This window comes from Triticum aestivum, chromosome 3A (assembly GCF_018294505.1).
Source record: "Triticum aestivum cultivar Chinese Spring chromosome 3A, IWGSC CS RefSeq v2.1, whole genome shotgun sequence".
Lineage (NCBI taxonomy): Eukaryota > Viridiplantae > Streptophyta > Magnoliopsida > Poales > Poaceae > Triticum > Triticum aestivum.
Genome location: NC_057800.1, coordinates 246,984,606 through 247,000,449, shown reverse-complemented (window position 1 = coordinate 247,000,449; position 15,844 = coordinate 246,984,606). Strand labels below are relative to the sequence as shown.

At 45.4% G+C, this 15,844-nt stretch overlaps 1 protein-coding gene across 5 annotated transcripts in view; it reads right to left on the bottom strand.

The window, feature by feature from the left end:
- Positions 1 to 1,094: 1,094 nt before the first annotated feature.
- The window catches only part of LOC123061114 (uncharacterized), a 19,529-nt gene continuing 4,779 nt past the window's right edge, over positions 1,095 to 15,844 (bottom strand). For 2 of the 5 annotated variants that reach the window (XM_044484038.1, XM_044484042.1), the window contains exons 10-17: positions 12,560 to 12,952; positions 3,853 to 3,994; positions 3,360 to 3,762; positions 2,842 to 3,279; positions 2,463 to 2,761; positions 2,106 to 2,370; positions 1,651 to 2,029; positions 1,095 to 1,573 (exon numbers count right to left, since the gene is read on the bottom strand). Coding sequence is in view for 1 of the 5 variants with exons in the window: in XM_044484042.1 (XP_044339977.1) it covers positions 1,703 to 2,029; positions 2,106 to 2,370; positions 2,463 to 2,761; positions 2,842 to 3,186 (1,236 nt within the window). In the remaining 4 variants the exon portion in view is untranslated. Of the gene's footprint in view, positions 1,574 to 1,650; positions 2,030 to 2,105; positions 2,371 to 2,462; positions 2,762 to 2,841; positions 3,280 to 3,359; positions 3,763 to 3,852; positions 3,995 to 11,629; positions 12,974 to 15,844 lie in introns of those variants that run through there. The other 3 variants (XM_044484040.1, XM_044484041.1, XM_044484039.1) reach the window with 3 other exon arrangements.

Sequence of the window (15,844 nt, the reverse complement as noted above, 5' to 3'; positions counted from 1 at the left end):
CGGGCCCCACCTTTTTGCGTGAACAGGTGACCGAAGTTGCATGGTCGCGCTCTTCTGCTTACTGTAGGCCGAAAAGGGTTTTTTATTATGACTTACGAATGTTGTGTAACCATTTTGCAATGAAAAAAAATTGCACAGCCCTTTCCGTAAATATTTTCCCGCCAACTCTTTCCCCTCCATATGTTCCCGCCAACCCTTTCCCGCCATATGTTCACGCCACCCGTTTCCCGCCAACCCTTTCCCGCCATATGTTCCCGCCACCCGTTTCCCGCCAACCCTTTCCCGCCATATGTTCCCGCCAACCCTTTCCCACCATACCCCAGTCGTTCCTTCCCACCATTTTCTCTCCTCTCTACCTATAAAACCCCCTTGACCCGGAGGTGAATAAGCAGTCCAGTGTAGTCGAGATGTCCCATTATCCTTTCGATCGTAGTTTTCACCCTGAGATGAGCAGCACTCTTCTGAGGCTAGCTACCGATTTCAGGATGGACAATAGGATAGTTCCATGGGAAGAACTCACCGGTAGTGACACCATAATGAATGAGTTGGCTCACCAATTACGTAGGGCTGGGTGGCCTGAAAGGACTTATGCGGAGGTACGTAAAGAACTTCTTAGGTTGAATAAAAGGTGGAAGAAGGTAGTGGATCCGAAGAGTGAAACTTTTAGAAGGACTTTAGAAAAGCATCCATTTTGTTGGACTGAGGAGAGCGAGGACGAAGATGATATCTTCATGCCGCCGCTCCCGGGTTCCGCATCATCGAAGGGCAAGAGTTCTGCATCATCAAAGGGCAAGAGTTCTGCATCCACGAAGGGCAAGAGTTCTGCATCGTCGAAGGGCAAGAGTTCTGCATCCACGAAGGGCAAGAGTTCTGCATCGTCGAAGGGCAAGAGTTCTGCATCAACGGAGAATGACGATGATGACTTCATGTAGTATGTAAGCTGTATTCCAGTTGTACCTCAACAAGTAGGGCATTATGTTCTACGTTAATTTCATTTTGTAGTATGTAAGCTGTATTTATTAAGTTCAACCGCACCGTTTAATTTAGATGTGCTTGTATCTTAATTATCGGTTGTAGTCTCTTTGAAAATGTAACTGGAATAACAATGCGAATTAATAGTAATATGTCTCTCGCATACATAAAACGATATATGTCTCCTTATCAGATAGAAGCAAGTGCAATAGTAACACATACATGAAGCATGTCTCATACATAAATACTGACTCACGTATGCGAATAGTCTGAAACTAACATAGATAATGACTCATACATAGATAATCATATCACTGCGGGGGTCGACGACGAATCTGGGTCTTCCTCGGGCGAGGGCCGGAAGGCGATAAGCGCTGAGGCGGTGGACGATGCTCACAAAAACCACGACCATAGATAACCTCGTCTATCACTGTCTGTGTCTCCTGCGACGGTGGTGGTGGTGGAGTGTGAAACACCGTGTGCGAGAAGTCATAAATGTTTTCAGCTTGGTCATCGTCATCGCCATAGCCCTCTAATCCACATCCAGCACCACTAAGTATCGGTGATTGCACTGAATGCATGAACTGTCGCGACTGGTTGCCTACCACAATATAGTAAAACGGGTAAAATTAATTTGCGAACCTACAATGTTGAAAAGAATGTACAAAGTAGTGTTACCTAGTTCCATTTGATGAGACCAGGAAGAGGTGCCTGGTTGAGAAGGCGATGGCTAATTCCAGGAAGAGCTCCCTAGTTGTGAAGGAGATGGTTGATGCACAGAGAGGCGTGGTTGCTGCACGGAGTGTCGTGGTTCTGAACGCTGCACAGAGTGTCGTGGTTCTGAACGATGGACAGAGGGACGTGGGGGCCGATGTGCGGGACGAGGAATGACAACATCCGTAGATCGTCTACATGTAAGTGATGCGTAAATCCCTCTTAACTTCTCATCCATACGCCTCAACCATGAGAGATGCTCTGGCTGTGGGATAGTATCCCCCCTCTCAACCTGCCGCATTAAAGCGGAAACCTCCTCTCGCGCCTGGACTGTCAAGTCACTCTGCACATGAAGAGTTAACCCATTGTATATGATAAGGTTATGATAGAACTACACATATGAGAAGCATGACACGTACCGCGTGGTGTCTCGTTCCCACAACAGAGGTAGTTGGGTACATATCGCTGGTCAGAGGGGCTTTAATCTGATCAGGAGCAGCTGATGGAACCAAGTAGATCCTCGTTGTATGCCGGTAAGTTTGTAAATACAACCCAAACTTGTCCCAGTCAAAGGGTCCAACCTCATTCCAGATATTTGTCGGTGCCATAGTCCATTCTTGAACGTAAGGGCTAATGCTCTGAAGCCAAACAGCCATGGACTTGTTTCCTCCTACGCGACTGTACCTGAGATTGACAGATTAATCAGATTGACATGCGCGTTGCATGGTTAGATATATTCTGAATGTAGTGCTGACAACTTTAATATTATTACTTACTTGTGAACGTGGTCTGGTATCCATGGAATATCTGGAATTGCAGGCTCTTGACATAGACCAAACTGTCTCATCACCCTATGAAGAGCCATCTCCTCAACCGTCACGTCGAACACCAACTTTGCCTTGGTCATCCAGTAGTGCCGATCTCTAGTGCATAAGGCAGAGATCCCAACTGGATACCTAGATGTTATAGTCTGATACAAGTAGGGCTCCCAGATAACTTGATCCTCGTGCAAACTATCAAACTGCACCGTGAAGAACGGGTAGCAGCCCTTCACCTGGGTATGTGCAAACTGTCTCTGTACATGACAACAAATTTACATTAGTAATACTATTGCACGGCAAAAATAATCGAACGAATTACATAATTTAAAACTACCTCTCTCCGTGCCCAAACAGATCCCATAGTAGGCAAGTCGCCGATAGCAGGCACGTAAGCCCCTGCCATGTCCTCCAACCCAAACGGTGTGTCAATGGAGACATAGGGTCGTCCAATAGGGAATCTCTCGTAAGACCAGAGCTGCAACAATAGTGGACATCCAACCAGACCTGACTTTCTAGACTTCAATAAGCAACCTTTGCACAAGCCTCTATACGTAGCTGCTAACACGGCAGAACCAAAACTCCTCTGGACAATATCCGCAGGGCAACGTGCGTCAGCTATCTCTCGTGCAATACCGATGAATCGTGCATCAACAGTGGTCACATGGTTCTCCGTGAACATCGTTTTGCCGAACAACCATAGAATATATGCCTATAGGGATCGATCAATCTGTGCGTCTGACAAATCTACTGCGGGGTATCCTAATGAGACAATCTACATAGAAAACATACAATTGTGTGAACGATGTACTATTGGTAACTAAAAAAACATAGTCATGTGGCCACGAAGGTTACCTGAAACTGGCTCAACCACCTAAAACGTGGCCCGTGAGGATCATCGTTTAAGCCCGTAGCAGTTGGCACCGCAGCTAGAAAACGGGCCTGCATATTTGCAAGCCAGCCAGGTTCTGCCTCTAAAGGACCTATGGCATCACCGGCCAAAGGTAATCCCAACAAGTAGGAGACATCCTGTAAAGTAGGCGCCATCTCTCCCCAAGGAAAGTGAAAGGTGTGTGTCTCTGGTCTCCATCTATCTACTAAGCAAGTAAGGAGTGACCTGTCGTAAGAGAATCGTTTCACTTGCCTCTTTTTCAACTGCATTGGTTCACCTGCCTCATCCAAGTTCGGATGGTCAACCCACTCTTCCAACATACCCTCAACCAGCCGTGCCAAGGGTAGAAGTCCAGCCCAACTTAACCTACAAAAAAAGAGAATGTAGCATGAAAAGTAAGTAATTATATGTTTCAATACCTATGTCAAACATGTAAGGCACTATATGTATCAATACCTATCAACCCATGAAGGGTGTATCATCCAGTTAGTCTTCGGGGTGCGAGTGACCAAAACGTCTAAGTTCTTGCCCCCTTGCATAAGTGCAGCCCAGTGACCTTTATCAATCGTACCATTAAGCAACGGATACAAAGACATATCTGCAATCAAAACATAGTCCAGACATTGCAAATTAATACATAGTTCAAACATACAAAGTAAAACATAGTTCAGTCGACATTACAAATTAATACATAGTTCGGACATACAAAGTAGCCGACATTACAAATTAATACATAGTTCAGACATTGCAAAATAAAACATAGTCCAGACGATATTACAAATTAAAACATTCTCCCCCACATTATATAGCTTCTGAGTTATTCCTTCCTCGTCCTCCCCTTCGGCCTCGACTGCCACGACCACGTCCGCCTCTTGCTCCTGTTGTTGCAGCCGTCGATGTGGAAGCACTCGTCGATGTGGAAGCACCATCTTTGTTCAGGTCAGGACAATATTTCATCCTATGCCCATAAGTCGCGCATAGCAAACATTGTCTGGTTGCTCCACCAGCTTCAGATTGGTCCATATCATTTCGGATTCGACGGGCCTTACGTCGACCCCTGCTTGTTCGCCGAAGTTCTGGATCCGGGATGTATACTCTCTCACCGTCGTTAACCTTGTTGAAATTGCCAACGACTCTAAACCCTGTCATCTCACCGGTCCATGTGTTCAGTACAGCCTCTTTTAAGTAGTATGGCGACACAAAGGAGATGGCAGCCAACTCAATCTAGCCACAGGCAGCCAACACATGTGAGCAAGGCAGGTGCAACAACTTTGGTTTGTTGCATGTACACTCACACGTTGGATAAAATTCCGTTCCAATTTTTACCTCATGCGTCTTCACCTCATTCGCAGAACCAAAACCATCGGTAGGTAGCTGAACCTCATACCTCCTTTCCTGATTACCTACGAGTCTCACAATGTGCTTCTTTGCTTTCTCTATCTTCTCTGCCATATACTCCATGACACTGCTACAGTAAGGTGTGTTCTGATTATCTATAATATGCTTCTTTGCTAACTCGTGTCGGTCTCTTGAATATCTCAAAGTGCCATGGAATACAGCCTCCACAATAGCTGTGAGTGGCAATACTCTATTCCCTCTGAGTACAAAGTTATACACCTCTGCAAGGTTGGCTGTCATGTGGCCATACCTAGCTCCATGGGTGTCATGCAACAAAGACCAATTCACGGGAGGCTCTTTCTCTATCCACTCTGAAAAATCCTTTATTGCCCTCCCCTTCTTTCTCTTAGTATTAGGAGGGTCAATTGCTGGCAAGTCACAGAGACCAACTGGCTCCTCTAGCTCCACCATGAGTGTTGCTAATTGTTGTTGGTCCTTTTCCATTTTCTTCCTGGCACGGACCTGCTTCTTAGTAAACTCATCAAGTTTTGACCAAATAAATTGGTATTTACGCTCCTGGTTCTGCTTGCACAATTTTTTAAACAAGTTCATCAACCGCTTGTTCTTAAACTGTGAGAAAAAGTTAGCCCCAAGATGACGCATGCACCACCAGCTTTGCAAATCCTTCCAAGGTGTTGGTTCGTCTACTGTTGGATTCCTTAATGTCTTCACGGCCTTCAATATACCAGCATACCTATCATGAATGACACACACGTTTGGTCGATCCTTCACAATGGCAATTTTCACTTGCCGAAAGAACCACACCCAGCTCAGAAAGTTCTCACCCTCCACAAATGCCATGGCAAGTGGAATGATTTGATTGTTTCCATCCACGCCAATGGCAGTCAGGATTTGCCCTTTGTACTGACCAGTCAGGAATGTACCATCCACAAACATCACAGGAGGACAATGCCGGAAAGCTTCAATGCACATAGCGAAAGAGAAGAATACTCGTTTCAACACCTTGAAACCTGGTATACTCAGCAACCTTGTATGTTGTACGTTAACATAAGTGCCAGGATTCCTCTCCTTCAGTACATCCAGGAGACGGACAACATTATCATATGAGTCAAAGAACGTCCCAAACCTTTCCTCCATAGCCTTCTGCTTAGCCCTCCAAGCCTTCCCATAACGAATGTCATAATTCCATCTGACCTTCACTGCTGTCTGAATGTGTTTTGCTTCCATATCTTTTTTCTTCACTATCTCAGTATACATGAATTGCGCAATGAGAGTTGAAGTCAGGTTTGGATGACGAACCAACAAGTTTTTCCTCACACAATTATGTGGGACCACATTCGTGACAACCCAGTGGATGTTATACTTCGGCACGTGCCCGTGCACCTTCGCAGGACAACCTGTTTCAACACACTTCATGGTATAGTTTGTTGGGTTTGATCTGTCTGTCCGGAAAACCCTCTGAGTAGACATAGCCCACTTTATCACTGCATACTTCAATTTTTTCTTTGTATCAAACATAGCCCCTATCTGGACTTGGTTCAGATTATATTGCCATGGAGTCTCATGGCCATCGTTCACAGTAAAGCCGGTGGATATGTCCTGATTCCATGCAGAAGGAATCCGTACCTCCACTTCATCCTCAGAATTTTCAGAATCCAGATCCTCTGCATATCCATCATCGTTCTCTTCCTCCATCACCCTCTGCATTTCATCGCCTTCCTCATCCCCATCAGCAACACCAGAACCAGCTAATATTATCGACTGAATATTCTGCCCAGTATCATAACCACAAACATTGTCCAGCATGTAGTCTGAATCCTTCTCGGTTTGGCTAGGATCCACATCCGGTGGCTGTGACCTGGATAAATGAATCTCGTTAGCAACTCGACTACCCTGGCCGGGTTCATACCCCACATGGAGTTGTACGGTATTCTCCTCCTTCGCCACTGGCTGCACTAGGACATATGGGTGGATTCTTCGGTCTCGGCAACGACTTAACAGGGTCAACCAATGCTGGCTCCTATCTATCGGCATCAACTCCCACTTGACATTTTTACAGGATTTGGTCCACAATGCATGAATACTGGCGGAACATACTTCAGAATCCAACCCAAAACTAGTAGTCAACCAGTGCTTCAACTGTCTAATGTCCACTCTGTCCGGGTCTGAAAGTGTCATGACGCCATTTTTAAACTCGCTAAGATCAACCCCCAACTCAATATATCGAACATTACCAGGGCCATAGTAAACAGTCAAATTTACTGATACAGACATTTTCACCTGTCAGACATTGCCACCTTCTAATTAATCGCAATGAAAAAATTGTTACCGGCTACACTAACTATCCGCTAAAATGCCAACACAAACCAATTAACACTAATAAAATGTGACGCGTGATTATACCTTCGACGCGTGTGGCCACCTCACGAAGAACTTGCACCAACAGACACCACCAACGCCACCCCCTCGGCGGCACGAAGCTGCACCTCCTCCTCACCAGCCAAACTGCCTCCTCCTCCTCAGCCCACCATGGCCTCTCCTCCTCACCCCATCATGACTCCACCTCACTTGTACGCACAAATAGCTATCCCATTGGGAAAAAATGACCGTAGGCCGATGGAGATGGCTACGATCTACCGTTTCTGTGCTTTGGATTCAAAAATAGATGGAGAAACGAAGAGATCAGCAAGGGGGGCAATGTACAGAGAGGAACGAGAGAGACAGAAGAAGAACAGCGAGAGGAGAAAGAAGATGCCGCTCGGGCCTTATCCGCTACTCTTCGGCCACTGGTAAGCCGAAGACCTCTTCGGTCGCTGGCTGGCCGAAGAGGCCCATCTTCGGTCTCTGGCTGGCTGAAGAGGCCCGTCTTCGGCTCAGTTCGCGCACGCTTCGGCCTGGCTTAACCGAAGACGTGTCTTCGGGCTTCCGTAGGCCGAAAAGGTCCACTTCGGCCAACCATTGACCGACGGGCCGCTAGTTTTGCAAATAACATATCGACACTGCTAGTTTCCGAAATTGCTATAAAAACGTGCTACTTTTGAAAAAAAAGAGGAACGCTATCCTGAAGTGTATGACAACTTTAGTGATTGTGGAGTTGCTGACTTTGTTGGGCAGAAGCTCACAAAGTGGAACGAGGAGCTCATCATGCAATTCTACTCCACGGCACACTTTTATCCAGATGGGAGGATCACATGGATGTCTGAGGGTACGAGGTACCAATCAACTGTTGAGGAATGGGCAAAGTTGATCAATGCCCCAGAGGAGGAAGCAGATGACTTGGATATCTATGCCAAGAAGAAAATGGATCATAACTCAATGTCCAACATGTACAAGGAAATTCCCAATGAAGCTCTTGACACTTTCAAATTTGGCTCAGTGCATTATCTTCTGTCAGGGCTGCCAACCATCAATTGAATATTGAGGCACACCTTATTGCCCAAGTCTGGAGATCACAAGATGATCAGAGGCCATGCAATCAACTTGCTACATGTATTTGATGTGCCACAGAAATTCAAGGTCATGAGCCTCATAATAGAGACTATCAAGAGGACTGCAGCAGATCAGAAGAGGAGTTGTGGTTATGCCCCTCAAATTCAGGAGCTCATCAACTCCAAGATGGGCACGGGCATATATTTATTGGACAAGGAACACCTGCCCATCCGTCCAGATTTTAAGGACAATTAAGTTGTAATGACTGAGAATGAGCCATCATCAGTTCAAGCACAAGCAAAGAAGGAGAAGGCAAGGAAGGAGAAAACTGCCAAGATGCCAACTCAAGAGGAGGCATCTGAGTATTTCTTGAAAACCAAACAAGAGCAGCTTGATTACCTGATTGCATCCACCCTGCGGATTGAGAAAGGACTAGCCACTCTAACTCAAAACCAGGCAAGCCTAGAGAGAATCATGGAACAAAAGTTCTATGACTTGAATGTCAAGGTGACAGAAATTCAGACTGCAGTGGAGCAGCTTCAAGACGATATGCAGGAGAGGAAAGGGAAGACAACCACTGATGCCTTTGCCAGAGTGCCACGAGGTCGTCTGCAGTGCCAGTTCCTAACACAAGAGCAACTGCCTCAGCTCTAGCCGTAGCACCAGCCCAACCTGCTCCAGCGTCTACTTCAGCTCCAACTCCAGCGTCTACTTCAGCATCTACAGAAGCCTTCGTTCTTGGAGTGATCCAGACTCCACCACCACCTGAAGATCAAGCCTGAGCGTCGATCTAGCACTATGCATTTTCTAGAAACTTTTTGGCAACTTGTTGCCAAAGAAGGAGAAAAATGTATAGATCATAGGCTTCGAGAGAGAGAGAGTGTGTTGCTTTTCTCTCTTGCTTTATTTGGTGGTTTTTCAAACTTGTTTGCTTTTGAGTGCTTGAGATACTATGCTCGTGAGACATTGATGATCATGTGTTTGATCATAAGCTACACTTAATGTTTGATTAATGTTATTATCTTATCTATCTTATGTGATCATTCACTATTCTTGGTGATGAGTGCATGTATTTCATTCTTATCATTTTAAGCGCTCCACCAAGATGTATGTGACATGGAAGAGTAACCCATGACTCTAACTCCTTGTGCATTTGCAGTACAAAGCAAATTTTAAATATGCACAAATTTAGGGGGAGCTCTTACTTAGCACATACTTCTCAAAGCGACGATATATTTCATGCTTATTATCATTTGTCGAAGCTTTAATCTGTATGTTGTCATCAATTACCAAAAAAGGGGAGATTGAAAGTGCAACTATCCCTAGGTGGTTTTGGTAATTCATAACAACATATAGCTCATTGAGCTAATGGTATTCCAAGATGATTATTTCAGGAAAGCTCAATGATTGGCATGGCATGGATGTGAAAGTGGAACCCTCAAAATGCTAAGGACAAAGGATTGGCTCAAGCTCAAAAGCTCAAGACTCTTCATTTTATATTTTAGTGATCCAAGATCACATTGAGTCTTTAGGAAAAGCCAATATTATCAAGGAGGGATGATGTGTTGCTTAATGAGCCTCTTGCTTCATGTGCTTAGTGATATGCTCCAAAACCCTCAACTATTTTCCCATATCCACATATGACCTAAACCCTAAGCCAAACTCGGTCCTACCGATTCTTCCTATCCGGCGCCACCGAGTTTCACTTGTCATAAGCCACTGCCAAACCCTAGCAATTCGGTTCTACCGATAGGGATCTCGGTCTCACCGAGATGGGATTGCAAACTCTCTGTTTCCCTTTCGTAACTTTTCGGTCTCACCGAAAGAGCGAATCGGTCCCACCGAAATTTCTATGTAAATTCAGTGTTTCCCCTTTGTAACTTTTCGGTCTCACCAAAAGAGCAAATCGGTCCCACCAAGTTTGCCTGACCAACTCTCTGGTTAGCTAATTACCAAATTCGGTCTCACCAAATTTGTGTAATCGGTCTCACCAAGATTACGTTATGCCCAAATCCTAACCATATCGGTCCTACCGAGTTACATGTCAGTCCCACCGAAAATCTCTAACGGTCACTAGGTTTACATTTTCGGTCCGACCGAGTTTGTTGATTCGGTCCCACCGAGATTGAAAAACTATGTGTAACGGTTGGATTTTGTGTGGAGGCTATATATACCCTTCCACCTCCTCTTCATTCGAAGAGAGAGCCATCAGAACACATACACCATTCCAACTCATATGTTCTGAGAGAGAACCACCTACTCATGTGTTGAGACCAAGATATTCCATTCCTACCATATGAATCTTGATCTCTAGCCTCTCCAAGTTGCTTTCCACTCAAATCTTCTTTCCACAAAATCCAAATCCTATGAAAGAGAGTTGAGTGTTGGGAAGACTATCATTTGAAGCACAAGAGCAAGGAGTTCATTACCTACACACCATTTGTTACTTCTTGGAGAGTGGTGTCTCCTAGATTGGCTAGGTGTCACTTGGGAGCCTCCGACAAGATTGTGGAGTTGAACCAAGGAGTTTGTAAGGGCAAGGAGATCGCCTACTTCGTGAAGATCTACCGCTAGTGAGGCAAGTCCTGTGTGGGCGATGGCCATGGTGGGATAGACAAGGTTGCTTCTTCGTGGACCCTTTGTGGGTGGTTGCTTCTTCGTGGACCCTTCATGGGTGGAGCCTGTGTGGACTCGCGCAACCGTTACCCTTTGTGGGTGGAGCCCTGTGTGGACTCTCGCAACCGTTACCCTTTGTGGGTTGAAGTCTCCATCAACGTGGATGTAGGATAGCACCACCTATCCGAACCACGGGAAAAACATCTGTGTCTCCAATTGCGTTTGAATTCTCCAAACCCTTCTCTTTACATTCTTGCAAGTTGCATGCTTTACTTTCCGCTGCCAAAATACTCTTTGCGTGCTTGCTTGAATTGTGTGATGATTGCTTGACTTGTCCTAAAATAGCTAAAATCTGCCAAGAACTAAAATTGAGAAAAGGTTAAATTTTTATTTGGTCAAGTAGTCTAATCACCCCCCTCTAGACATACTTTCGATCCTAAAAGTGGTATCAAAGCTTTGGTCTCCATTTGCTTTGATCTCCATAGCTTTTGGTGGTCATAGCATTGGTTTCACAACCTAGGAGAGTATGGCGTCTAGCGAGGGAAATTATCACCGTAGAGGTCCCTACTTTGATGGTACTAATTTTGCTAGTTGAAAGCATAAAATGAAAATGCATATTCTTGAACATAACCCCGCCGTTTGGGCTATTGTGTGTGTTGGTTTGCAAGGTGACTTCTTTGATGGGAGAGAACCAAACCGTAAAGCTACCGCGGATGAGTTGAAGATGTTGCAATACAATGCTCAAGCTTGTGATATTCTCTTCAACGGATTGTGCCCCGAAGAATTCAACAAAATCAGCCGTCTTGAAAATGCAAAGGAAATTTAGGCGGGGTGGAATCTTCTGCTTCAGGTTAACAGCTTTACAGATTTAAAAAAATTAATGTATTTTCATGAAATGTTGGCTGTTTTGCATGAACACATTCTTGTTCTCTTGAAAATTTACATCTTTTCTGCCTCGAGTGGATCGATTTCAAGGCAGCAAGCATCAACACCGACCTAGTGCCTAAGATTGCCGTGTACTCTTCGGAGAAGATGGAGGAGCTCATCACTTTGGTTGAAGAAGACCGGCAGAGGGCAGATGAGCACCGGAGATACAAGGTTAGGATTGGAATTACTAAACAAAGACAGCTCTGGCTTCATTTCGTTGGCTTCGAACCATAAAACAAAAATTCATTTCTCCCCTGGGCTGTGAAATTTACAATCTGTCTGTTTTGTATTGCAGATAAGGCCATAGGGGAGCATGGGTGGGCTTCCTATGAGGTGGCTCCCGATGATGGCAGCGAGAGTGGGTGAAGATGCAACATCCAGCATGGTCGAAGTTGGAGAGGTGAGCAACCTGGTAAATATGTTTATGCAGACCAATGCACTCTGATCTATTTAGGTGATGGTCTATTCTGACATGTTTAATGTTCTGATATAACTGCAGGGGAAAGGATAACATAATGGCTATGATCGAAGACCATGTCATGCCAATGCTTATGGATGCTATGGTCAGGGTTGCAGCAGAGACAATTGAAGAAAACAGGAGCTCGGTTGTGGAGAGTATAATCATGTAGGTTGATGATCAAAAGAAGAAACTACAGTATTATTTTGGAAGCAAGCTGTACCCTAATGCTGTTAGCATGGCGCACGAAGCAGTGTGGGGCGGTGTGGGGCGGTCGCATTATTAACAAAATATTCGATATGTAGAACTATGAGTGCACTGATAGCTGATAGGAAAAAGTTCCAAAAATTGCAGACCGAGGAGGCAACATCTCACTTGTTGGCACTGATGTAGGTTCTGGTGCTGGATCTTCTCGCAGAGAACCATCTGGATCAGGTAAATGATTCCGCAACCGAGGAGCTCCATTCTTTGAATTTCTGGAATGTAGGCTGTAGAGTGCATGACCATGAATTTGATTGGGGTTGACGTTTGCTTGCAGTTGCGATTGCTGGTGGGGAGGCAGGCGATAGCCGTTTTCATATTCCTTGGAGTGCAAAGGCGTGGGTTGGCGTAGAGGCTACACGCTTTGTCAACCCAGCTGATCAAGCTGATGCGTGTGCAAGCAGCGTTGCCATTGCATCGACGATGGCGCTGCCAGCCCTTGTTCCAAGTATTGCTGCTGAAAGTGATGACGAGGTTGCCCTGCATGATGAGGACATTGCATTCTGCCTGCGTTCAATGTTTGCATCCCTGGGTTAGTAAAAGAGAATCTGTAAAAATTGAAAAAACGAAGAAGGGAATTTGACTGATATTGTGGTAATATCAATTGTTCTAAAAAAATGTAATAATTTTGTTGCAGGCAAGGTAAGCGTTGGTCCTGAAGGGTTGGCTGCAAAAGCACCAAGCTGGGAGTGTGGCAGTCATTTATCAAATGATGAGGCGTACGCGCGAGAATTGGAACGGAAACTAGAAAAAAAGGTGACAACAAGTCGTGGCACCCTTTATAGTGCTTGCAATTTCCAGAGAAAAAGATCTGATATCGTGTTTGTTCTCAACACAGAGGTTGACGCCAATGATCTAGCTGAGGACCCCCTGGCAGTTTCTGCATGCAAAGGCGCTGTTGCTACTCTGGTATCAACAGTGGAAGGTACGAAAAAACAAAACGCATTGGCCGTATGGACAACTGTATTGGTTGTTGCATGTTTTGAGAGCTTTTTGTGCCCCGGTAGTTGACTAACCTAATTTTGGAAAAAATTAACAGTGCCTGCTTATGGATCAAGTATGATGGTGGTCACGGGGATGGGGACACTTGCTCTGCTGAGAGTGTTGGGCGGTACGGCTGCATCGGCAGGACATCCTGGAGGAGATCGAAAGAGACCAGCCGAAGAAGGCGAAGATCCTTGGCCAAAGAAGGTGAGGTTTTTGTCTGACATTGTGTCACGATCGACACCGGACATCGGCAACAAATCAAACACACGAGCGGTCGGGCACGAAGGCCATGGTGACCAGGCTGTCCCTGTTGAGCCGTTGTCCAGCAGTGCTACCGTTGGTGGGCCATCAGCAAGTGGGGCCGTACAACACATATGAAAACGTAAGCCCCCCGAGATTAGTTAAATGCACTTGATGTGGGTGTTGCATCAGCTTTGTTAGGAGTTTATTTAAAACTAATTGTTTTATTTCTGACTTTTTCCAGATGACAAAGGAAAAGAGGCTGTGGTGCCAGAGGATCCCGTTATGGAGGCGATCCGTAGAGCAATGGCTGGAGGTAAAGGAACCATAATCATCTTGACTCCCACACCAGGACGGACTGTGCAAAAATTAGCATCGCCTTATTAAAAAAATTAAGTGTGGTCTGGGTGTGAAGATGACTGACTCTTGCATTATGTGTGTGTGTTCTTGCAGGTGGACCAATGATTTCTGAGGGCAGGCAGCATGCTCCGGTGTGGGAAACAGAAGGTGCGTGTCGTAGCATCCTCTTGCTCTTTTTCCTATTTCTGAAATGAAGTCTGAATATTGCAAAATTTAGTTCTCGGTCATCGGGCTAATTGTCACCATACACAGCTCAAGTTCCGTCACATCTCTGTATGTTCATCAAACCCAAGGATGAGGTTAGAGAGAAGTACCCTGGGAGACTGGGACTGCACCCCGATGAACCTATAGGATGAGATGTAATGGGCTGGCATGATAAGATGAACAGGTGCTCATCCATGGAGTTGGCAAGGTAAATAAAAAATGCACATAAACTGTTTATAAAAATTCGGTCCCGGAGTGGTCTGAAGACTGTAGTCTAATCAAAATTATAAAATGGTGAAACATGGCAGGAAATGGTATTGTCACCCACACCCGGACAGGACCAACCTGACAGGGACCCAGATCCAGATTTACTTCGATCGTGATGGGGACCCTGATGTTGATCACATGGTGAATATGTGGTGGCTGGTGAGGAAGGAGGAGACAATTCTATTTGCTGGTTTGCCGGAACGCTTCAGGATGATACCAGATTTCAGGCTTGAAGTAAGTGAAACAGATTTAATGCTTGTTAGCATGTGCATTCGAGTTAGAAGAAAAGTTGAGGAACTAACATGAATCATGAAAAAATAATCTATTCACAGGACCGGCTAATGGAGGTAGAAAGAGCATCGGAGCTTGACTTCGGTGAAATTGCAACAATGATAACCGAAGAGCACACTGGAGTGAGGATTGAGGCCTGCCAGAATGTGAGATCTTGGACCTTTTATGGTTTAGCTGGCATAAGCCTCTAACTCTGCTGCCAAGTTTGGTGAACTTTTTTTGATTCGAACTTTGTATGCAAAACAACAACCGGCGCAGGTGATGCTGATACTGAAGCATCGGGATAGCTAGGCAGTGTATGCCATTGATCTTCAGAAAAAGAAGTGTCTTGTAATGGACCCAGTAGAGACGGACGAGTTGCCTCACGAAATGGAAGATAAGCACACGGCGAACGCAACAAGGGTGATATCTAATTTGAGACGTTGCATCCACGAGTGCATTCCTGCTGTTAGGGTGTCAACTGCAGGGTGGACATTGCAATTCAGCACTGGCATGCACCGCAGCTGCGACATGTAATTTTTTTGTCTCGATGGACTCCCATTTGTTCGGTTACTTGTGTCGTACATGATGCTGACTGTGTGACTAGGGAGGAAAGCTGGATATATGCGATGCACTACCTCCGGGACTACAATGGGGAGAAGGTTTCTGGACTGACTGATGTAAGTAGGAAGACTTTGGATGACATGACTTAATACTTGATTGTGCAGATTGTTTTAGTTGTCTATCCCTGCTGACTGCCCGGGATGTTGTTGGTTTATGTTTCAGAGGCAGATCGACTTCCTAGGGAAGTCTCTTGTTTACAAGATGGTGAGCATGAAGGAGAACAGGGCACGCCTCCCTTACTGCATGAAGGTCAACACCGAGTAGCGATGAGGGGATGGGCGTGGGAGGACGAACTTTTGGGCTGTAGAATGAGGATGAAGATAGTGAGGACAAGCAGAATTGTCTAAAATCCTCTTCGGCCTCAGGGATTTGAGTTTAAGATGCTCGCTGAGGTTGGTTTCGAGGGCAGACTTACTTTTTGGTTTGAGAATTGTGATGGAGTCAGTG